Here is a 24,794-nt window from a genome sequence, read left to right as displayed (position 1 = left end):
AGTTCAATTTGGAGCTTGTTCTCAACACCATGCACCCCCTATTGTAATAAAGGTGTTTTTCTTCTACATTCATCTTAGTAAAGAGAAATCTCAAGTACCTAAAATCCAGTTCAGTTTAGTTCCATGAAAATGCTTTAAAATTCAAAGGGCAACCACAAAAGCTGTAGAAGCAGCGTGCTGAGTGACCATCAGTCCTAACTCCAACCGAGCTACAACAGAAGTTGTACAGTTATAAATGCTTTACTAAGAGAACCTTTGAACAAAAAAAATTTCAAGCTTGCATATTCAGTTTCAATGTAGAATTGGTGTCTAAGAACTCTGGTCTAAATTATTTGAATTAAGTTCAAATCAAAAAGTGGAAAATTTGAGAGAAGTAAGAACTGAGAGCCAAAGGGACTGGGGTTTTCAGTTGAACAGAATAAAGATTAATTTATTTTCCCAAGAAACAACAGCATCTAAGATGCATAAACAAATCTGTTTAATTTACAATTAACCTACTAAATTATACAATTGGTTTATGTAAGTTCTTCCCAGTAGGATGAAAAGCCTCTCCTGTCTTTAATCTGATTACAATTAAAAGATTAAATTTAAAGTATTTTTCTAGTAGGCCTACTTGGGTTTGTATTTTAAACTATTGTGCTGGGTGTCACAAACCTACAAACACAACTTCTTATTAAAAAAGTGTGCAAGAAGATTTGCTGATATAACTTGTATGTTCTGCCTTGTTCCTTCTGGAAGCAAAGCCGGCATTTAACACATTTCACTGGAAAAAAAAATCCCTAAAGCTACCTGTAGGGAAATTCAGACCTGCTTAGACCAGCCAGGAACTTGGAGCTTGAATCAAGGCTGCAAAAGAACCAAGTAGGGATGTTAGCAGGAGCAACAGTACCTCAAGGGAATCTGGTTTTGTAGACTCCATCCTTCATCCCAGGAACATCATGCCTTGGGATCAGAGGTGGCATTTAGAAATCTTACGTTTTCCCTTCTGTTATTGGCAAGTTAAAATAAAGATTAACAGCAAAATCTTACTCATCTAAGGAAAGAAACACAGGCTCAAAAGTGAGATTTTATTCATATTTGTTACTTATGCACAACCCGAAGTATGATAAAACTGATAAAAACAGCCTAGAATAGTGTTTACATCACTAAATTCAATTCACATTTCATCCATAAAATACCAAAAGGAAAATTGACAACATTGCAGGTTCAGAAAAACAGGTTGGCTACTATGACTGAAAAATCTACACTATCTTCACTGGTCACAACTGATTGCTTGTTTAATGCTTATTATTTAAAATAAGCTCAAATTACAAAATTTCCGACACACCCAACTTCTGTGCTCATAAAATATATCTTCTGTCATATCAAATTTCAATAGATTGGAAAGAATTTTCTGCTGAGAAATTTAATTTCAGCATGTATCAAAAGAACATCGAGAGTGCTCTCACCGCCTATGCAGTGATGTAACACAGGTCCCAGCTGCACCTTCAGCTACCTCTCCAAAGAACCATTTTGCAGGCCACTGTGCAAGCACACCATGATGGTAAGGACAAGCCATGTCCCACACGGTGATGAAAGCCACCATCAGGCTACAGCCTAAATTCTGTCCTCCCTGGTGGACACACAGACCTCAGACTCCAGGACACAAAATAAAGCACACTTCAGCTCTGCATTTTAAGGCAAAGACAAAACCAGCTCCAACTGGGACAGAGATCACCAAGTACCTTCAGCTGCCCCTGGTTGACAAGAGCTGTGGTTGCTCACCCCTACGCAGAGATTGGTCATACTTTGTCATACTTTGTGTGATAAATTTTAACACCAGCCCTGAGGCAGCATGTTATCCCTCTACCACAAAGGCAGCCACCACAGATTGCAAAATCATATGCAGATTAAACAGCAATGCAGTAGCCAACAGTTTGCATGCAAACATCATGTTAGACTGTTACATTCTTAGGACTAAAACTGTTAATGGTGTAAACACAGGTTAGATAATCACCTTCCATTTCTCTTTTTATTTTACATACTTCTTTTAACAGATGGGGGTGCCTCACAGAACAAAGGAGGTTTACCAAATGTTAGACCTGCAATTACAGAGACTTGTGTTACAAAGATTAAAACTGTAATCTGGTAAAGAAAGACATCTTCCCCTGCTATGAATAAAATTTAAAAGCCTCATTAGGCAGAGCAGCAGCCTGACTCTTGGTCCAGAAAGAAAAAAAAAAAAAACAAAAACAAAACAAACCATTTTAATACCGTACGGCTGATAAAAAAATGGAAAACAAGGAAAACAGAGACAGTCAAAGCAGGCTTTATGGCAGCAACTATGCCTAGGAAAGGACCAAGAAAGTGAGTGTATATGTATATATGGCACAGTACCGCAACAGCCATCAAAACTGCTCTAACTGCCCTTGTTTTATCCATGGGATGTACTGGGAAAGAAATACATTCAAAGTAAGAGTTCTGAGTCAATGTGCTACACAACTACACATGTACAAATCAACAACAACAGAACTTATTTACACACATTTATACCTACAGGCATAAAACCAAGTTTAATACTTGTGAAATGTATCTGATTGCTAGATCCAGACTCTTCCAAACTCTAGCAATAACAATAGCATTTCTGCACTGCAACAGCCACAGGGTTTCCATAAGGACTATCCTGCATCCAGTTGATCTTATATTAAGACTGAAAAGCTCTACAGGTATTTTCATTTCCATTTATAACACAGACATGCATCTGCTACCCAGTAGAGACCCTCCCAACAAGCAGCCAGCAACTTAGAGCTGGTACCATTACAGACATATCTGTCTGCTCGCCAAATGTTCTTTTTGGATCATGTGGGGTCATTCTTCAAAGTATACATTTCAACATCTGCTACATTTTTAAGATAAAAAGGAAGATAGTACAAAATCAATTCTGTATGCATAAAAACTTAAGCCCAGAAGTGGTTAAAAATAGACTAAGGTGGGCATAATTAGTACCTAATAAAAAAGCTAAAAGTCACATTTTATGGAACTCAACACTTCACTCAGCCATACAGTTAGCTGCCTCAAAGACTAACAACCAGACCAATTCACAAGTATCTAAGCTGCTTACATAATTAAAAGAGTAAGATGTAAAGTCAAAAAAATATATTTTATCCCTTCAAGAACAGGAAAGTAAAATAAAATGCTGGTTCTGTAACAGTGCAACAACTGCATCATATTTTGCACGCAGCACAAGAGTTGCTACATTTAGTGGCACTTAAGTATTATGCTGTAAATACTGAAAGTAAGACAAGTTTCTGATCTGCATAAGCATAATCACATCATTATTACCAGAGTTGCTAAGCTACAGCATTCTGAATAATACCAATTCAATTTCAGCACTTCCCTCACTAGCCTTAATACATGTCAACGTCCTGCTTTACACCTTGCTAGGAAAGCAATCACTGAAGCCAAGTATTTAATGCAGTTGCCAGCAGGCTGGGGCCACGTTCAGTCTGACCAGTCGTTCTCGTCAAACTCGGAGTCGTCGTCGGAGTCGCTGTACTCCACGGCGATGCGCCGCGACAGGATGGTGGCCACGTCGTTGCCAACGGGCTCGCGCTTCGCCTCCTGCTCACGCTGCTCCTGCACCTTCTTCAGCTGAATTCCTGCAGAGACAATCACCCTCAGGCAAAGCTTTCCAGGCAAGAGATTTCCTATTTGACACTGCTGTTGGCGAGTTTGTCGTGTCTTAGAAAATACTCAGGAAAAAAAGAAAGCAAGCATTGAGAGAAGAGAGCCTCCTTGAGCAAGGAAGAGGGAAAGACAAAAAAGGCAGCTGGGAAATAATTCTCAGAGACTGAATACTTCTGGATTTCTAAAACTGTCAACAATATGCTGAAGCTAAATATTCAAGACTGTACAGGTCATTTTGATCTGTATTTGGAAATACTGTTAGACGTACAGCTCCATATTGTAAGTGAGGTCAGAAGAGCTGTAAGTCACTGGTTAAAAAAATCAGTGGGCCAAAGCCTGTTGGGTAATTCAGTTCTTCGGAACAGAAGCAAAAATCCATGTACAGTACTGGCACTTCACATAATGAACACAAGTGCTGTGTTCATTAAATTATGTCCACACAGCAACACTAGGACGTGCCTGACAAAGCTGTGCAGCTTTGAGTGCTAGAAAATGATCCAACCTCATGGCTGACAAATGTCGGAACGGGTGTGTGGTACCTGTGCTTAATGAAATCTTCCCAGCTGGGAAAAGAAGCTATAAACTCATTGCAGTGGAAAACCCTGTGCTCCCACTGAAAAAAAGGAATACCTAAAACCCAGCATGCACTTACCCATCCTGATGGCAGCCAGCAGATCGCTCCGCGCGTCGCTCATCGGGGCCTGCTTTGCCTCCGACGCCGGAGGGGCGTGCATGGGGGAGGCAGAGAGGGATGCACCTGCAGCAGGAGGGCCTGGAGGGGGAGGAGGTGGGCCGGGAGGAGGAGGAGCAGTGACAACAAGCCCACCAGCAGGAGGAGGATGAGCAGCTACATATGTAGAGCCAGTCACCAGTCCGGAATGGGAAGGTGGCACGGGAAGCTGAAGAGGACTAACAAATGCAGTTTGTGCTGAAGGAATCATAGGAGGGGGAGGAGGTGGGGGCGGACCTGTGGGGTTGTAATAATCCACCATCTGAGCTGGGAGCATCCTATATAAAACAGAACAAAAACATTTAATGCATTCAAAGTTGGAACTTCTAAAATTATCACCCCTTCAAGTGCACTTATCCAACCTCAGATAAAACAAAAATCAAAGGCAATTTAAACTGGTGACTTAATTATGCAAGTGATTATACATGTAAGAATTGTCAAATATTGCTGATATATTGAGATTTAAGACAAATACTGAAGTTAAAAGCAATGTCCTTTCAGCACTCTACAAATTGAGCTTCTTTATCTTAGTTCTCCTGCCCATTTATGTATGAAGCTGCATTTCTTATTAAACATCTACTCTGTGGGACTGCAAAGTGCAAAGTCATTGAAGAAGAAGGGACCAAGAAAACTGCAGACTACACCCTTCAATTCCATAGAAGGCCAAGAGGTAACAGAGGACACAGACATGGAGAACAATGGAAAGAAGGAAAGATTTACCCAAAGGTAAATGTATGTCATGTGCTTCTTCAGTCAAATTTATCAGTTTAAATACCATTTAATTAAATTGATACATTTGATCAATTTTTTAAATAAGAGGTACAGGGAAGAGCTCATTTCTTCGTTAAAATGTCATTGAAAGAAATCTTAATCAGAAAAAAATAGAGAATTTATAAGAGTTGTGAAGTAGGTAAAGAACTAGATACAGGAGACAGGAGCTGAAGCAAAGAGACTGATGACATTGAGTGACACATGCCAGTGTGTGACAACTGCGACATCCCAACAATGGTCATGGACCTGAGGGCGAAGCACAGTGATGTCTTACACACTGGAAACAGCAGAGAAAGGGCAGGCTGGAGCAGTCCCTCCTAACTGAGTCATCTGCAGCACGATAGCCATGAATCAGGCAAAGGCTACCCCAGGCTGCATCAAGCAAGGATGACAAACCTTGGCTTGCACAGTAAAAAAGCAACATAGGCAAGAATGACTACAACTTCCTGGGGTTACAACTTGAAAGTTTAAGCTATTTACACAAAAGAACAGACAGAGACACAGATGTATTAGAAAACAGATGTTTTCTTGCTACAGGAGAACCAGAATTCTGGAGCAAGCCTTCCTTCAGAATGCATTCAGACAAAATATCTACACAGGCATTTGATAGATCTCTGTCTTGAATTAACAAGTGGCATTCCTCCTGTGACAGTATGGAATTTGTGTCTGAGGAGACTCCTCCCAATTCCATTACAAGCTTCTCTGAAAAGGCCTTTCAGGGATTTCAGGGATGCAACAAACACTGCCAGATTAATCACAATCAACAATACTCTTTCTGCACATTTCCTGAAGTTTAAAATCTTATCCAAATTATCCTGTAACTACTTTCCACTTTAGAGGAAAATGATCCCTTCTTCAATATTATATTAGGCACCCTTAATATTTTACAATCATATGACTTCACCAATACACACTTCATTTAATACAAACGTGGTTATTTCTGCTCTCATTATTTCTTCACTTAAATTCAGCTCATACATAGAAATTATACCAATTTTCTTCTGTCCTCCCCAAGGAGGTAACTAATGTATTTGGGCTCTCTTTCTTTAACGTTAAACGTTACGATGGTTACGGAAAACATGCATTCCTCTGGTTTTGCCAAGAATCCACTAGAATAAATCAGACTTACCCATATTCTGCTGGTACCACAGGTACTGAGCTGTGCTGGCCATCTGAAGGCTGGGGTGGAGGTGGAGGTGGTTGCTGAGGTCTGTTTAAAGTGGCATGTCGTACCGTGGTGGAGGGCGGTCTGTACTCATGCTCGTGGCTTTGGGACGCTGCCATGTACTGTGGACCATCTCCTGCTCCATAGGAAGGCATTGCTATCTGCTGATGGAGGGAATGATTCGGAGTAGCAGGATAAGAATAATCTGTAACATCGGATGCGTGGGACCTAAAATTAAAGTAAATTGATGCAGAAGAACAGATTATGTGACTGCAACAGGGCATTACCTAAATTACTGACAAAACAAGCAAAAAAGAATACAATCAGCATTATTTGTCTTGCAAGAGGATTCCCCGATTTATCAGTTATCACTCCCTTTTAAGTCCACAGAAAGCACAAGAATTTTAGTAGCCATAATGAAGCTTATGGTTTTTGTCAATGATTTTGACAGTCCATTGTTTGAAATAGCAATACTTACCAGCCTGCCTCGGGTTAACAGTGGCAGCAGAAAAAGAAAAGCAATACTACAAGCACTTGCAATTATGCAGAAGAATATACTTTACCAATAGAGAGAAAACCAATTCTGAAAGTTAGAAAATGCTTTTTATTTTGTTTGCACAATTAATTTTGTTGGAAAGGCTTAAAGAAACTGGGAAATGTAAGTATTAGTTGAGCAGAGAGTTCATAAAGATACAAAGTCTAGGATGTTCTGTCAAATAAGCCCAAGAGAGGGAGCAAAAGGTTTTTTTCATCCCATTACTGTGAAGACTTGTTTTAGTAATGAACAATGGTGCAGCCTGGCTTTTAGTGAACACAGTGAACTGATGCACTTATCTGTGAGACTGGAAGCAAGGTAAGCAACAAAAAGCCAGGGCTTTGAGCAAAACAAAATAACAAACCCTTTGGGCATTTTGTCCTCTTTCATGCTTCCTGCCTGTTCCATTTTCTTTGCGTCACTCATGAACTCAATGCCCATTTTCCTTCTCTCCCACTCTTCTTTTCTTGTTCTTACTTTTCTCACATTAATTTGCTGGTTTCTGTTTGGATTCAGCTTGTGTTTCTCTCTCTAAAGTACAATAAGTATAACAAATACATTGTAAATTGCCACAGACCAAACACCAGGATGTCAACATTTAATGCTTAAGTCTTACAAGTACCAAATGTGAAGATATGTGACCAATTTTTTTTTACTTTAGCACTAGGAAAAAAAAGACAGTATAACCAAATACATTTATTTGGGATCTGACTTACAGGACACTGCTCATGCAGTAGCTGGCAGCATGAAAAGGTCTCTCAAACCAGTACATATTTCTATATGTATGGATTTTTTATAGCTTAAGACTACTCCAAGGTGAAAAAATAGAAAGCCCTCTCTCCACCTCACATTCTCCGAATTAATGCTTCATGGATGTAAAACAGATTTCAGGATTCAATCTCAGCTATTTGATTCACTGAAATGTAAAATAGTCCATAATTTATAAAATATAAAAGGCATATGTAAGTATAAGGTATCTGTCACACAAACAACATCAAAACAGAAGCGTCCTACAATTTCTGCTTTAAAAAATCCCACAGATTGCAAATACCACATATCTGCAAACAAGCAAATACATGTTGACATTGCTGGGAGATAAAAAACAAGTAACTTCAATATGATAATTTAAACTCAGGAATCCTGGAAGCAAGGTGTTAAATCTGAAAAAAAATACTCAAAATGTGTGAAACAGAAGTTCTGATGAAAAAATCCACAGCTTTTGCTAGATCAACCTATGTAAAGCTTTGTCAGTCTGCAGTGTTTCATTAAGACTAACAGGAGACAAAGTTTTACATTATAAACTGTAAAATAAAACTAAACAAACAACAGTTTTTAGGCAGTGAGGGAGTCTGAATACGTAACTGAAAGACCAATAGCAATATCAAATACTACGTTTCAATTACAATACCAATACAATTACAATATCAATACTACGTTTCATTACTTTTCACAAAAACCACAACATTGCAAAGTTCTGAGCAGATTTTTTTCTTTTAAATTAATCTCCACTGTACAGTGGACTAAAGGTACAAGAGTGTCATTCCACACTCTTGCAGTGGTAGCTGCTTTCTCAACCTAGCCATTCACCAATTTAGACACTTTTTCCAGTGGACCCCATTTATTTCAATGCTTATTGCTTGTACTTAATCACAACAGACAAAGGAAATAAAGTAAGTGGGAAAATCCTCTGGTGAGACCAGCTTAGTGCAAAAACTAAGACTTCATTGCACATCAGGTAGCTCCCACTGAGCTCAAAGGGAATCTCAGTCTCAATGAAGATGAATTCGGCTGCATTATCTCTAAGCAGAGATATTTTGTTATTTCAAGCAGTAACATCTCATCTGGTTTTGTAGCTTGGTTTTTTGACTAATACAACATCAAAAAGCTGAACTCTTTCCCCCATCGAAGTATTCCTTAAAGGCAAAAGTATTCTTGACTGAGTAGATCACAGAAAAATATTTATTAAGCTACCAGCAGGGCACCAAAAAACAGACTAGACACTAAGGAAGAGCTACTGACATTATCTAGTAGAGGCTTAAATGCCTTGTAACTACAGCTACTGAAGATGAAATACAAAGCACACAGCAAACACTTCTTTCTCTGCAGTACATAACATTAAGTGCTCATGTGAAGCTGAGGAAGAAAAAAATCATTACAGAATCTGTTATGTCATTTACCTTTAAAAGTAAATTTGAAAAGAATGTTTTAAACATGCATTGTACGTTTTGTCTAACTATTCCCATCCTGTAAAAACACCTAATTCTACTCAGTATTGCTGAACATACAACTGTGGTAGAACAAACAGCTTTGCTGTAAACAGACCTAGTATCTGGGGACAGTGATCCCTCGGAAGATGCTCCATGGTACACACTTTGAGACAACCTGTTGTCAGGTCTAAGCTCTTTGTCATATGCCATCATATTCCACTCCTGGCGTCTGTTCCTGGCTTTTCTAACCTTTTTCACCTCACGGGTGGTGCCATCTATACGCTTTTGCTCCTAATGTCCAAATAAAAGAAATAAAGCATGCAAAGAGAGAGAAAAAAGGAAAGGAAAAAAGCTGGTTAAAACGCAGTTAGAGTGCATGAAAATAAGACCAGATTTACAGATGAAGCCAAGTCTTCATAAAATTTCTCTGCACTAAAATAACTTCATTAGTAGCAGGACTTTTGATCTGTAAGGATGCATGCGCTACTGTGATGCCAATCTCCTGGTTTTCCTAATACAGAACTGGGACCAATTTTAAAAGCCAGAAATCAGAAGTTCTGACATCACTTCTGGTCTTTTACTTACACCATCCTGAAGCACTTGTAATTTTCATCTCCTGAAAATCAAACTTCTGATAATGTAAAATAAGCTCAGGGCTATTCTGGTTATTCATTATGGTCACAATGAACTGGGCTAGGAGAAGTATGGAGAAACTGGACACACTTTCCTATTCCATAGGCTATGTGAAATTATTTCTGTTTGTTTTAACTTCCTCTCCCTTCTTAGATCTAATTAACTACCAAAATTCCTCCTAGTTTCTTCTCACCATTGATATAAAAATGAATTACACTAATTCTCTCTGCAGTGAGTCAGCAACACTTAGGCCAGCAGTATATTACAGCTTGATAGGTCCATGACAAACTTGGGTGCTTTTATCTTTCAATAAATAAAACATCAGGCTCAACCAATGTCAGTGTTTATCATACCTATTTATCTTTACCTCACTGACAGCAAGATTTCCTAATATTGGGATCTAATGCTTTCACACCTTGGAAATGTTGTACTCACCTACTTCTGACTGCTCAGTATGAATATAAAACTCATGCTGGTGCTTCTGCACAAAATATGAATATGATTGCTCAATTCAGACAGAGAAGGGTCTGCTACTCCTTTTCTCAGTATTTATGAGAGCATAGGGGTCTTTTTTTCAATCAGCTCTAGATCCTACATCTTAGAATACATGGTGTTAGGCTTTTGGCTGCTAGAAAAACAGTTTCTCAGAAAATAATTATGTTGCTATACTGAGAATGCAGTCAGTGAGTTATACCGAGAGAAGAGCTCAGTCAAATTCTGGTAGGCAAGCCTTCTGCTGGGGAATCTAGACCCATAAAATAAGGGATAATAGTTGGAAAGCAAATTTAACAAAAAGTTCATCACAGATGAACACTCGTTCCTGAGTCATGTTATATTTCAGAAGAAAGATCAAGTAAGCATTTTCACTGAAAATACTTTGTTTTGTCTTCTTTCAGAACAACAATTTGTCATCTAGGGGTCACAACTATATATTTCTTGCAAGATTCTAAGTAAAATAAATATTCACCTTTTGACCAATATATGATGCTACTAGGAAGACAATCATTTTGATAAAATTCCTGCACAATCATGACTGCTTACAGTTACTGCTTATCATTTAAAGAGATCAGCTTTTTTTTTTAATGAAAAACAAAAGTTTATAAAAAGTTTTTAAAAGTTTTTAAAGTTTAAAAGAATGTTTATACATGTGGATGTATAAACACCAAAAAATAAGCACAAAGCTTAGCTGGTTTTAATTGGATCAGATTTCAGCTGGCCAGGTTGTTCCAGATCAGCATCTGTAAGGATGCTAATGAATAAATACACTTGAATCCTTTTTACTCAAGCAGTACTAAACCCTACTGGCAGCAATATTTTTATTAAATATTATATCAATACATCTCTAAAACATTAAATGTCTTCCAAGACAGTGGGGCAGCCAGCCCTATTACTAGCAGCTGACAAAGCTACATGTACCTCTAAGAGTAGTTTTAAGTTGTTTCAGTAGCAGTTTCATTCCCTTGACAATGGAGACAGCTCTAGCTTTACAACCCAGGGCAAAGATGACAGAGTTGTAGGGGAGCTAAAGTCTCTCTAAATAATTACAGCTGGAAATATTTCTCAGAAAATTAAAGCAATATTAAGAGGAGTTACTTTTTCTTTAGCTAGCTGTAATAGAAGCTGTGGCAGACAAGTGGGTGCTGTAGATTAGGCCAGAAAACAAGTCATTCATGTTGGCAGCAAATTATTTCAGTGAACACAAAACGTATTAGAGCCTTCAAACAAGGTTGAGTTAATTGTAAGTTTGATATTTGCATCAAGAATTAGCAAATGATATCTCAAGCATCTGAATAAAGAATTAAGAGCTAGTGATAAAAAGCAGCTTCAGCAAGTATTTGCAATACTTTCAAAAAACCGGAAGCACAAGCCTAGAGTATTTTCCTCACCACAAATTTATAAAATCCTATCAAAACACAAGTCATCAAGAATGATTTCTGAAATACAAGCTTTCCAAATTTAGAAATTTTTACTTGCTTGAATAGCTAATTATTCCCAGATAAAAAGCCAGCACAATAAAGAGGAAATTCTAACAGTTTATCCTTTGTTTAATCACAACTGCCCTACCTACAGCCATTCAATTTAGAATACTACTGGTAAGTACCAAGTCAAAACTACACTGAACTCTCAGAAACTGATCTACAGAAAGTAAAAAAAAAAAAAAAAGACTACACAGATTTTAAACTTAAAGAATTAAAATTACATTTTTCTTCAGAAAAAGTTTGCCTGAAAGAGTCAAATCAGAGGAAGCCTGTCAGATACTTTCAATTAAACTGTATACAGAAACAAAAAGCATGATATTTGAGGGAAGAAAACTAAACAGCTCATAAACCTCCTGCTGCAACAGCGTAAGCACTTTGGGCAAATTATCAAAATAATACTGAAAAACTGATTCTCTGGTGCAGGGCCTACTCTCAGATTTCACTGAGCACCTAAAAAATTGAGGCTAAAAATTAGCTGTATTTAGTCAGCTGAGTAGGACAGCATTTAGGTGTCTAGCTTGTACTTTGTTAAACAATAAACATTTATTTCACCTGCACAGTTTCTCAACAACTATCAAGTTTTGTGCTTCTGTAGAGCACAAATTGAGCAAAGAACTCTCATTCAGTAGATTGAAAATTTAAATTCCGCTATAAAATTGTCAATAAATGCTCTGGATTCATTCCTGGTTACTGCTAACATAAGGACAAGAATAAAAGAGAAAGGACATTTGGTTCAGCAACCTGTGGAACAAAGTGTGCCTGGGACACATCTCACCCAAATCATCCTGCTCTCCAAAGGACACAGATGATAAAATGCATGAAAATCATCTTCTGGAAAACTAAACCTGAGATTTCTTCCCTTCAAAAACTGAACTTTATCCATGGAAACTCAAGTCTATGCTGCTTTCTTCCTAGTTGGACTTGGCATATATTTAATCAAATCAAATAGTACTTCAGCTAGAATTTATCAAGGGGTATTTCTGTGATGTATGGCTATAATACTACATGACTGGAATTGAGCATATTTGCATTTGTAGAATGTAATAAGACAAAATCTACAGAAAATATACCATGGACGGAAATAAGCAGGATGTGTTGCCTAAATTGAAGTCTAAAAGTAACTTATAAATATATAAAGTAGTTTTGTAGAAATTGTTCTACAGGAATAAAGAAATGCTCAAGTGATTTTTTAAAATTCTTATAAAGGCATCTGTAATTTTCCTTTAAAATCAGAATGGAAAGAATGGGACACTAGAACGGAAAAAACTCTAATTCCAACTCCTTTCCTCTCCTATTACAGGGTCTTTTTCTGGAGCATAACAGGGCCATTTTTCTGGTTACCAATAAACAGATATTGGCAAAGGACTCAAAACAGCATCTTGGAAGATAACCACAGCACTCCTAAAATTCAATTTGCTGCCTTCTTAAAATAGACAGGATAAGCTACACAAATGGAATGTACTGAATCTAAGCCACACAAGAGGAACAATCTTTCCATGCACACAAACTAAGTATGACCTGGGAATTTTTATGCCTGGACAACTGCACATAAAATTATAATGCACAAATTGTTTGTGCTATTAGGTTTCTGTTTTTACCTTTTGTCTCCTCTTTTCTTTTCGCTTATCTTCAGTATCCTGTAACATTTTTTCTTTCCAAAGATCAAAAAAATAGGAAGGATCGGTATAGAACTTCAATCCATCTTTCTTATCATCCCTGGAAAAGCAGCAGAAGAAAAGAGAAAAATACATGAACTAGTGTGCTTTAAATCTAAAAAAATTACCTTTGATGATCATCCAAGCCTCAAGCTGATCAATAACAACCCTTACTAACTGGAGGTCCATAAACAAATACCAGCACTGTCTGCAGCAGCAGCAAAAACACACCCCTTGGTCATAAATCCTACACATTCACATTCCAGTTAAAACTTCTTATTCTTAAAAATAAAAAACACCGCAAATGCTGTGCTATACCATTCTCAAAAAAGAAATAAATTATTTATTGCAGATTGAGTTTTATCAATCTTGAAAAATCAAATCTCAATAATCAATATAGCTTTTCCCCTCTGCTGTAATTATTCTCTGCATACAATTAGGAAACAAAGGGTCAAGTACAAGAAGGTAAACAATCAATATTTCCATACCTATAAGGTGAAAGAATATTCAGAGGTGGTGGTTTGTCACTTTGATTATAAATATCAGCCACTGGGTTAGGAATGCTGTTCTTTGAAACTACCTGCTGGTCTTGAACTGTTGAGCTTTTGAATGCTTTTTTCATGTTAATGTCCTGTAAGGATACTGTTAGAAACAGAAACACATTTACTATAAGTCTGAAAGGAATTAAAGTGGATATACAACATCCTTTTTTCACTAATTATTTGAAATATTTTCAGCACGCCAACACAAAGACAAGTTTTTCCTCAGTGGATAATTCTGATAACTAGGCACAAAGGCATGTAAGAATTCCCATAATAAAACAGATGTAAGTCTCACTTGGTCCAGAACCTCACTTAAAATAACGGGACCATGGACTGTATCTTGGAAAATGATGCAAGAATGCTGTCACATGCAGATGTCCAACCATTTCCCCTTTTTATAAGGTTTATTCTGGAGTTTTAACAGCAGAAAGACTGGCTTCAAGACTGAAACAAGGTATGGTATTCCTCTGACACAGAGTGTTTTATAATTGTACATGCTATCTATACACATATTCCAGCCCATTCTAAGTGTAATTATATTACAGCTGCAACAACCTCCTGTGAGAGACAGAGTTCCTCTTATTTTACTCTCTTTCAACTCCTATGTCTTCCCATATAACTAAACACTCCTTGCTCTTATGTTTTGCTTATGTCTCTACAGAGAGAAATACTTGCACTCTCGTACTTTCATTTTATCATTTCACATACACAGCTCTGGGGAAAATGACACTAGGCTTTTCATTCTTTCTTTTCAAATGAAAGGCTGAAGTTGGTTTTAATTGTTCCTGTCACTTTCATCAAGGCTTTCTTTCACTCTTAATACAAGTTTTCATGAAATGCAGCAATCATTGTTAAAGAAGATCCAGTTAAAGGCCAATCACAATTTAAAAAGTGACAGTAAGCTCTTGATATCATCTTCCACCCCTCAGCACCCTGAAATACAGGTTTTAGAATGAAGTTGAAGAGGATGCTGAAGTCTTCACTAGGTTCTCTACAACGACACTGACCACTTCTGGATTCAATCCAAGTGTTTTATAAGAGGGTAAGTTGCAGGACTTGTGCAAACAAAATACACTGGCTTAGTCTCCTTTTATTCCCATTGATATTTCATCTAATACTTCTTCCCCATTCATCCAATTTATTGAGTCTCAAGGACAAACTGTGAGAAAATTCACAAGGCAAATGAACAGTAATGGCCAAAAATGGAGTATACTGATGACCTGAAAAAAGACAAAGGGATGAAATTTTACACTGTTATTATCTGTCATGATGGACACCAATCCCACTCAGACTTCTCTGCCCAACTATTTTTGTTATCTGTGCTGAGATCTTGCTTCTCACTCCAAGAATTACTTAGTTTCTTCTGGAACTTCTACAATAACAAAAAATTAAAAATGTATACAGTGCAAATGTATAGCATTTTCAAATAGCAAAGAATTAAAAACAGAATATTTCACGTCTAATACTGTTCTCCCATTCACATCATCTGAATCAAAATGTAATTTCTAAAAGTACTTTCTATTTAAATCTGCCTGTAAGTAAAAGGTATTTCAGACAGATTTTTTAGATGTATATATCTGAATTGTTTCATTCTTGTTTGATGGGAGACATTCAAAGAATCAAAAAAGCCCCACCATTTTTCTGGAGATTTTTAGAATAAGTTATTTATATCTATTTTTAAAACTTTACCACAATTATTTTTAAATGGTTTTTCAACTGTAGTTTTTTATATATAAAATATTTTTATATACACTGTATTAGTTATATCTAAAAATATAAGAAATCACTGATGCAATCAAATCTGAAGGGCTTTTTTAAACAACCTCGCAATTGACATTTTGCTTAAATGCCAAAGCTATCCAGAAACATACTATTTCTGACAGTACAATGAATTATTATAAAGACTTCAACTCCTGCAGTGAAGCAGATAATAAAATTTACTACTGACACTAAGGTGACAGCAGTTTGTATATACAGCTTATTAATATGAAACATGATTAGCAATGCAAGAGTAACAACTGCTGTCAATTTAAAATAAACACTGATTAAATTCTCAGTCCATACACTATAGTTTCCCCTTCCAAAAGATTGCTTTTAATTATCCTCCAAACTCTGAAAACTAGCTGGGTGCTACTGCATGGCACTAATGAGACATTAATGAGGCATTAAAAAAAGGGGGGAAAAAAAACAAAACCAGCAAAACCAAGATGAGAACTGCCATTTCCAAAAGTACAGTATATTAATATCATCTAGTTTGCTCATAGTACCAACACAATATCCCTCAAAAACTAAGCTGAATAGTGATCCCATAGGAGGTTAGTTTATGTTCCCACATAGCTCTTGACTCCTAAGACAGCAAAATGCAGGTGCTTGTACCAAAAAATCAGAGTGGATTGGTTTGGAGAGGATCTTACAGATTATCTCATTCCAATCCCCCTACCATGGACAAGGACACCTTTCACTTAACCAGGTCTCTTTGGAGACAGACTATCACAGTTGCCCAGAGAAGCTGTAGATGCCCTAACAGTTCATATGTTCCAAAACCATAAAAGAACAACGCATAATAATTTCCAGACAGTAACCAGCTAAAAAAGGAAAGTTAAATATTACACCATTATACAATTAGATATCAACACTAAAATTTAATATTGGCACTAATAATTGGCACTATAAATATGTGGGCTACAAAAATCTGAATGGCACATGAAATATATAAGCCACATAAATAGCACTTAAATGCATCACAAGTAGCATTAACTACTACTGAGTCAATATTACACTACTGTACTGATATAAAAAGCTTTTTACGTTTTAGTAAATGTCAGGAATCATCTAAACAGGAAGTACAGGCATGAGCTGGCTCAGACATGTAGCATGGAGGCCAAGATGCACATTAATAGCCTTTAAAGCTAGACAGAGAAATGCTTTATCTACCCAAGTAAGTGCTTTCAAACAATGTAATGATGTTACTTAAATCCTTTGTTTTTACTGTATATTTATGAAGTGAATGACCAAGCTCATGTGCACGAAATATTTTTAAAGGAAATACAGTTTCTACTGAGTAGAACCCCCTGAAGATTTTCACCTGGTTGATCCAAACACAGTGCCTTGTTTAAATACAGAGTATTTCAAGATCTTTGATGATCACAGAACAGACTAAGGTACTAATGTAGTTTGCAATTATCCTACTCTGAAATTGATAGGGACACCCAGTCCAAATGTTTTCTGACTTACCCCCAGTAAGGTCTATATTTATTAATTTATGATTTATTACACTCACAAACTCAAAGTTTTCCTCATGAAAAAGGCAGCTTAATGGCTCCATTACTACAGGGGCTTCTTGACTCAAGAATATTTTCACTTGCTCTGCTAAAGTGATTATTCCCAGCTTGCCTTACTGAGACAACAAGATGAAATATCGTTACAGGATTACTTTGAAAAGACAGAGGTTATTGTGCAATTAAATACTGTGCTCTTGTCAACATCACTTCTGGCTCAATGCTTTCAGGCAATTACCTACCCTCTTCCACTGTTGAATCCAGCTGGGTGACTTTGACAGCAAGGCGATCAATTCTGTCTTGGAGGGAATTTGCTCTGATGTAGAAGCTGTTGGCCTCATTAAACAATTCACCAAATATGTCTTCAGCATGTTTGCCTATGTAAGAAAATAGACAAGGAAATCCCTTTGCTAGTGACTTACAAAACACAAGACAAATGGCTTCAAGATCATGAAGTATAATAAAACACAGTAGCTGTAGGATTAGAACAGTGCAGTTTGTCATTCAGCAAAATTCAGAGTAACAGATTTGCATAAAGAAGTCAAAATATACCATAAATTCTGCCTGAAGTCTATTCTTCTGGACATCCTGGTTCGCAGTCTTCTTAAAAACACAGGGAGACTTACAAATTCTAATCCTTATGTAGCTGAGCTAGTGCCAACTGACAGACAACTGAGCATTAAAACCTGTCTCTGTGATGAAAAGGCCTGAAGTTACTGCAGTCAATAAAAGCTTCTGAAGTAAATCTTGAAATCCTGCAATTGCTAGTAGCACAGGCCAACATCAAAATAAAACCAGCAGCCCACTTACCTCTCCAAATGCCAACTGCAAACGTTGCTGTCCCTGGAGTCATTTGAGAGAGGGTCAGAGGCTGCTGACCACATTTAGCCACGGCCACACTGGATTTGGTGCACAACCTTTTCAGCTTCCCTTTCACCTGCTCTATGTTGTCAGTCACTGTGACAGTGGACAGTGCAGTGCAGATCACTGAATCACGGAATCAATATGGGTGGAAAAGACCTCTGAGATCACTGAGTGCAACCAATGTTCAAACACTATCACGTCAACTAGACCATGACACCAAGTGCAACATCATCCAGTCTTTCCTTTAACACCTCCAAGGGATGGTGTCTCCATAATCTCCTGGGCAGCCCATTCCAATTTCTAATCACACTTTCTATGAAGAAATTCCTCCTCATGTCCAACCTAAACGTCTCCTGAAGCAGCTTAAGACTTTGTCCTCTCATCCTGTCACCTGGGAGAAGAGGGCAACCCCCACCTGCCTACACCCTCCTTTCAGGCACTTGTGGAGAGCAATAAGGTCCCCCCAGCTTCTTTTTCTCCAGGCAAAACACCCCCACCTCCCTCAGCTGCTCCTCAGACTTGTGCTCCAGACCCTTAACAAGCTTTGTTGCTCCTCCCTGAATCCACTCCAGCACCTCAATGTCCTTCCTGAACTGAGGGGCCCAGAACTGGACACCATACTCAAAGTGTGGCATCACCAGTGCCTAGTACAGTTTTGCAGCCTCAGGCCCTTCCCTGAAAGTGCTACAGTGGACACAAAGTGCCACATGATAAACCAAATCCCTCCCTGATGCACAGATCATTGTGCATGGCCATTCCTCTCCCAGTCCTCCCATAGGACTGGGCACAGTCATCCACAGTTTGACTCTCTTTGTGCCCCACTCCACAACTCTCATCCACTCCAGATCAGTGGTTCCGGATCCCCAGTTTAATAGCTGGCCTGCCCCAGAACTTCCCCTAAAAATTTCAGATTCCACCCAAACTCATTGCTCCCACTCACTGAACTGATGGTCTGCCTACCCAGATGCTGATATTTCATTTAAGATGTCTCCCTCTACAATTTCTGCAGCGCAACCTCCTCAAGAAATCCTTGAAGAAAGAAAAGTCCTGCCTCCTGCACTTAACCATGCTTTTCAAACAAAAACAAACTTTAAAACCCTACTTCTGAATTAAGTTCATCTTGATACGACCTGCATCAAGAAGAGTCTGAAGAGCAGAAATGGAAGGGGGCAAAGTAAAACTATCTAATTAGTTGGAAGAATATGGAATATGAATTAACCACCTAAATGACAGGGACTTCCAAAGCAGCCATTATTGACATTTTAAGTTGGTCCAATAACCAACCTTAATACTTCACAAAGAAAAGTAAAAATACAATGAAAATTTCAGCTAAGATCCCATTCTGTGAACATCTGGAGATAATATATGTTATACTCAGTGTAAAAAAATAGTCACACTTTGGTAGTCAACAGGACAATCTGGCCTCTTCTTGGTCACTTACCTGGGAGGGGAGAGGAAACAACAAGTAGGCCAAAACATTATCTGAAAACACTGTGAATCACAAGAAAAAAAGTGATTGCCACTGAATGAAGGACTTTACCAGTAATAGTTTTCATTACTGTGTGTAAGATCAGCCAATAACTAACCCAAAATGTTAAGATATGTCAGTGTATGCAAGCTCTGCTTTATATATATGTGGAAGGTGGATAAGAATGGTAAGCTATCTACCTGCTCCTAATCTCCTCTCCCTCCAAAACAGAAGTCACACACAACCACAGAACAGCTGAAGTTCACAATCATCTGCTCCAATACCCAGCTCAGAGCACAATGAGACAGGACTCTGACCAGCTGGGTTTTGAACACTTGCAAGGATGGAGGCTCCACAACTCCTCCGGGCCACCCGTGCCACTGTTCAACTGCCTGCACACTAAAAGTGTTCTCTAAGTGTTCCCAGCATCTAGTTGAAATTTACTTATAATCCCCACTTGATTTAGTTGCTCCAAATGAAGATGTTATTCCAAGCTATGGAAAAAATAAGCTTTTCAACTCTTCAGTTAAATAAAGCAATTATTACATTCCTCAGCCACCAGTATTTAGAGCTCAATCAATTTTAACACATGTTAGTTTATGTTAATATATTGAAATCAGCCTGCTGAGAGAGGACTGCCACATCCTAGGATTAAACATATTACCCCTAGAGAAGTCAAGGAGATGGATATTTGTCAGTTATCTTTCAGAAGGCAAAGTGGGAGCATACTTCTTTTAATACTTGATTTTTTTCAACACTTGCTAGCCCAGAAAATGTGAAAGACAGATTGTCAATCTCCTGTCTGTGAAAACAGTGACATTGCAAAGCAGTATTGGACATGCTGTTGTGATTAACATGATGCATTAAGTTTTAGAAAAAAAATAATATTTCATGTGTTTTCTACATTGCCATTGTTTAAATTAGATCTTCAATAAAACAGAAACAAACTGGAAAAAAGCATGTGTCTTTCAATTTGAGACTTGACTTTGGCACTGTAAGACAATAATTTAAAAACAATAGGTGTTGCCCAACACGTGGCCAAGCTATACATTAATTTAAAAATACATCTAAGAAATTATGCAGTCTTTCCTACTGACGTTCCCTCCAACTACAATAGACAGTGATTCTACCCACCCATTTGAAACTGCATTAAGTAGAAACATTAGAATCATACTTTACCCCCTTCTTTTTTTAAAGGTGCAAAAGTGGTAGGCTGTTACTGACTAGGTCTTAATTCCCATCTCCTTTTCCACAGTACCTCTAGCATGATACTTAATGGCAAAAAAGCAACCTTTCCAACCCAGCCTGGTTCAGCAGTACCACAGAGAGATGCAGTGTGCTCAGGCCTGCATGAAAATTAGTGAAACTGAGCCAGTGGCCAATCTACCCAAGAAAATACTAGGAGGCAAGTTGGTGAATGCTGTTCTTTGCATGAAAAACATGTCTTCCAAGTCTCCACAGATTACACTTCCTCCATGCCACTCAGAGGTACAGGCTGCAATAGCTCCCTGTCCTTCCCCTCCAGAAAATTCTCTCTTCCCAAGTGGAGGTAAATCCCCTAGACAACATTCTGCCTTACATAAAAGTGCAGTTTCACAGAGAATGCTGCTCACTCTGCCTGTGCTCTGAGCCAGCTGGCTGGAAATGAACCCAAATCTGAAAACATAATACAGAAAAGGCTCTCCTGAGAGCACATTCCCTTTGGATAGGAACTTGTTCATGTCTCTCAAAAAGAGCAGAGGCAGAAGCACGCCAAGTTTGTATGCAACAGTACAGACCTGCCAGCTTTTAAAATCCACACTGAACTCACAGTGCAACATTAAAAAACCAGTGTGACTGCAAGATAGACCTGAACTTGCTTGCTCTATGCCTCAAGCTGTGAGAACACCAACCAGCTCTGACACAGTCAGCAGGACATACTACTTCAGCTCCAGCACAGCATTTTTCTGTGATCATTTCCTTGCTCCCAGTTGGCTCAAAAGACAGGCAAAGCAAATGCTGTCTGCAGAAAAAAACCCTCTGCAAACGTGACATATTTCAGACCGTGCATGAGAATGGTGGTACATTTCCCTTGTTAAATACCACATATTCATCTGTTAAGACTAAGGACACATCATTTATTTGCACAGATCTTTAACTTGACACTACCAGAACTTTAGGGGCTGTCTACAAAGACTTCAGATGAAATTCGCTAAGGGAAAACTGCCAGATATAAGTAGTCAGTTCCTCAGCAACAATCATAAGAGGATCTAAATACATTGTATAACAGATTAGCCCCAAGACCAAATCTGGATAAATGAAAGCTGTACACATTCCTAGCAAGTCAGACAAGTAAAAGGTGCATTATCCACACTTGGACAATCATAGCACAACACTAAAATGAGGTCTTATCATTCAAAATGAGGTCTCCTTCAGTACAATTAGAATATTACCCATTCTCACCTTTCTGAAACTTAAGGATGGCACTACTAAGCAACTGACTGAGAAAACAGAAGATGAAACTCAATGACAATGAAAACACAAAGTAACTCTAAATAACATTAGACACTAAATCCTCAGCTGCTGTTCAAGAAAGATCAGAGGATCACTTGCAAGCTTATCTGAAAACGATAATTCAACACTTAGCAACAATTCAACACTTAGCAACAATTCTACAATCAAAATTCTACAAATTCTTAGGGCAATAATGATAAAACAGAAGTCTGTTTTGAATATGATCTGAAGTCCTCAACACTCCACCTTAAAAAATCCACAACACACCCTAACTTACATATCCAAAGCAAAAATAACAGTGATCAGAAATACAAAATGGTTTCTGTTCAAAAAGATCACTTACAGATCAGGACACTTCAACCTGGGAAAGATATCACCAGGAAAAGAGGATAAAGACTTAAAATCACAAATCATGATGGAAATGCACAAGATGAAAGCACCTTTCATTATTTTTCATCACACTAGAATGAGAAGGTATCAAAAAAAAGAAACAGGTCAACTTTCATTGTGGGACATTGTGCCAAAAGTCTTTGGTGAAGAAGAAGGTGCAATCCCTATTTCAACATATCTAAGCAATACAACAGATGATAGTTTTACAAACGCTCATTACATAGGATGATTCAGATGGACCTCCAGCTCAGAAAAATCCCTAAATCCCTGACTACTGCAAAGAGGAAATGCTGTGTCTCTCGTCCTCTTTCTCTAAGCAAAGGCTTTTTCCTATCATCATGAACTGAACACCAGTGGACCCCATAGTCTGAGCTCCATACAGACTATCAGTTTGAAAACCACGTTCATTTACAAAGAGAAGCAACTGATGAAGCAGTAATTTCTTTTCTAGGAGCAGCGTTATCAGCACAAACAACAGCTGCTGATTGTTAAAGACTGTCTGAAAAACATCTCTTATCCCTTTCATCAAAAATATTGTTCATCTTGCAAACACTCCAGTCATGCTTCTAGAATTGCTAGTGGCAGTGTCACCTGACAGGTGTGGTGTGTAGGCTACTTGGTACAGAGCTGATGTTAGCCTGCCTCAACAGTAGCCTGCCTAGCAAATGGCATCCTTTCAATGTGCCTAATTTCATTCATATGAATTGAGCACACATATATATAAAAGAGAAGGCTTAAGAAATACTAGCACACTACGAAAAACTAAAATTTCAGTCAAATGTGTCATTTGATGCCAAGAGGCAGAAGAGTTTGCAGGCTCAATCCAGTAGAACTCAAGTGCTGGTCTTGTTTCTCTCACCTTAGAAAATTTTCTGGTCCTCTATGCTCTAGTCTTTTGGTTGGGGTTTTTCTTGGTAGTGTTTTTTTTTTCCTGCTTGTTTGGGTTTTTGTTAATTTGGTTTTTGGAGTGGGGTTTGGGGGTGGAGGGAGGGTTGGGGTTTTTAATACACTTCAAAATATAGAAGAGCATAAAGACAATTATTATTATAGCATATTATTACAATACACAAATGGTACTGTCCCATACCATAATTTTGCAATTTAAAACAATCCATCTCAAAGCTTTTCATCATGAATCAAATACTTGCAGGAAGTTACAGATACTTACTTAAGCTGCTTAGCTGGCGTATGATAGCAGCAAGGGTGCTATTTGTTACACATTCCAGTTCACTTGTAATTCCCTCTGGCAGAGCTCCTCGGCAGAGATGCCGTGGTTCAATGTTCCTTTTCACCAAAGGCATGGCTCACAATCTGGAATTTACAAACAAATACATAAGACATTTACAAAAATGAAATTAAGAGCTCTGAATCAGTGTAGCACACATTCAGGCTTTTTTTTCTCCAAAAAGTACTTCATCTTTCTTCTTTAAAAGCCTTGCTTCAGCATTCCCACTGTAAGATACTGTAAAATTCCGACCAGGGCACTGGAGTTGTCCACTCCTGCCAGAATATGACAGGAGCATGCAGAGCAGCAGAGAGCAAAGGCAATATAGGTAATGTAGGCTTTTTGCCTCAGATTTGGTGTAAGATTTACTGTATGCACAGACTTGTGCTGCAGTTCCAGAATCACTGGACTTGAGTGCACATTTGCACTTAGAAAAAACTGGCAGTCCCCACAGGAGTGGCAGGAAAGGTCACTGTCTGGAGCAGGCTGGCATCCTGTCTTGGCAAGCTGGCCACCAACAGACCGAGCAAGCACCACAGCCCCCAGTGACGTCAGACACCGACCTACCCCAGCCCCGACAGTTTCCAGCAAAATTGATAAATTCATCTGGCACATAAGGGCAAGTGCCTCTCAGAATTAGGCCGCATGAGGAAGAAGATGGTTTTCCACAGGGGGAGCTATATGGCATTCTGAATGGGATAAGGGCATTCACTGGACAGCTTTTGGGAACATGCCAGATGCAGGAAGACATTTATCTGAGAAAACTAAAGTTGTCAGAACTGGTTTTCTTGGAAAAATGAAATAAATGAGGATGGTGTCTTGGTTCCAGCCCAGACCAAGGGGAGGGTCCAGCACATTGTGTTATTTGATACCATCTCACATCATTGTCAGGGGCAGGGAAAAGGGATTCCTCTCTCATTTCCAAGAAGCAGTGCATTCCTCTACAGTCAGGAACAACCTGGCTTCTGTCAAGTCAGGCTCTGCATTTTTTGAGCATTTTTGCACGTGAATAATTCTCTTTTTTTATATGCTTATTAATATTGTTGCTGCTAGCTTGTTTTCATATCTCATTGCTGTTTCCAGTAAATTATTCTTATCTCAGGCTGTGACCTTTGCCTTTTGTGCATCGAGTTCTCCTGTCTGGCCACCCTGGGGGCTGAGGGGCAGAAGAGGGGGAGAAGGGGAGCAAGTGG

General features: G+C 38.4%; 1 protein-coding gene across 2 annotated transcripts in view; it reads right to left on the bottom strand.

Annotated features, from left to right (window-relative positions):
* Positions 1-1,034: 1,034 nt before the first annotated feature.
* The window catches only part of WASF3 (WASP family member 3), a 64,806-nt gene continuing 41,046 nt past the window's right edge, over positions 1,035-24,794 (bottom strand). The window contains exons 3-10 of one of the 2 annotated variants that reach the window (XM_063149073.1): positions 23,545-23,687; positions 17,404-17,538; positions 13,830-13,983; positions 13,285-13,402; positions 9,190-9,365; positions 6,297-6,560; positions 4,319-4,674; positions 1,035-3,638 (exon numbers count right to left, since the gene is read on the bottom strand). In XM_063149073.1, the coding sequence (XP_063005143.1) occupies positions 3,481-3,638; positions 4,319-4,674; positions 6,297-6,560; positions 9,190-9,365; positions 13,285-13,402; positions 13,830-13,983; positions 17,404-17,538; positions 23,545-23,677 (1,494 nt within the window). In that variant the 5' untranslated portion in view covers positions 23,678-23,687 and the 3' untranslated portion in view covers positions 1,035-3,480. Of the gene's footprint in view, positions 3,639-4,318; positions 4,675-6,296; positions 6,561-7,231; positions 7,399-9,189; positions 9,366-13,284; positions 13,403-13,829; positions 13,984-17,403; positions 17,539-23,544; positions 23,688-24,794 lie in introns of both variants that reach the window. The other variant, XM_063149074.1, reaches the window with a different exon arrangement.

The sequence above is a fragment of the Melospiza melodia genome, chromosome 2 (assembly GCF_035770615.1).
Source record: "Melospiza melodia melodia isolate bMelMel2 chromosome 2, bMelMel2.pri, whole genome shotgun sequence".
NCBI classification, from domain to species: domain Eukaryota; kingdom Metazoa; phylum Chordata; class Aves; order Passeriformes; family Passerellidae; genus Melospiza; species Melospiza melodia.
This window is presented reverse-complemented; position numbering and strand designations above follow the sequence as displayed.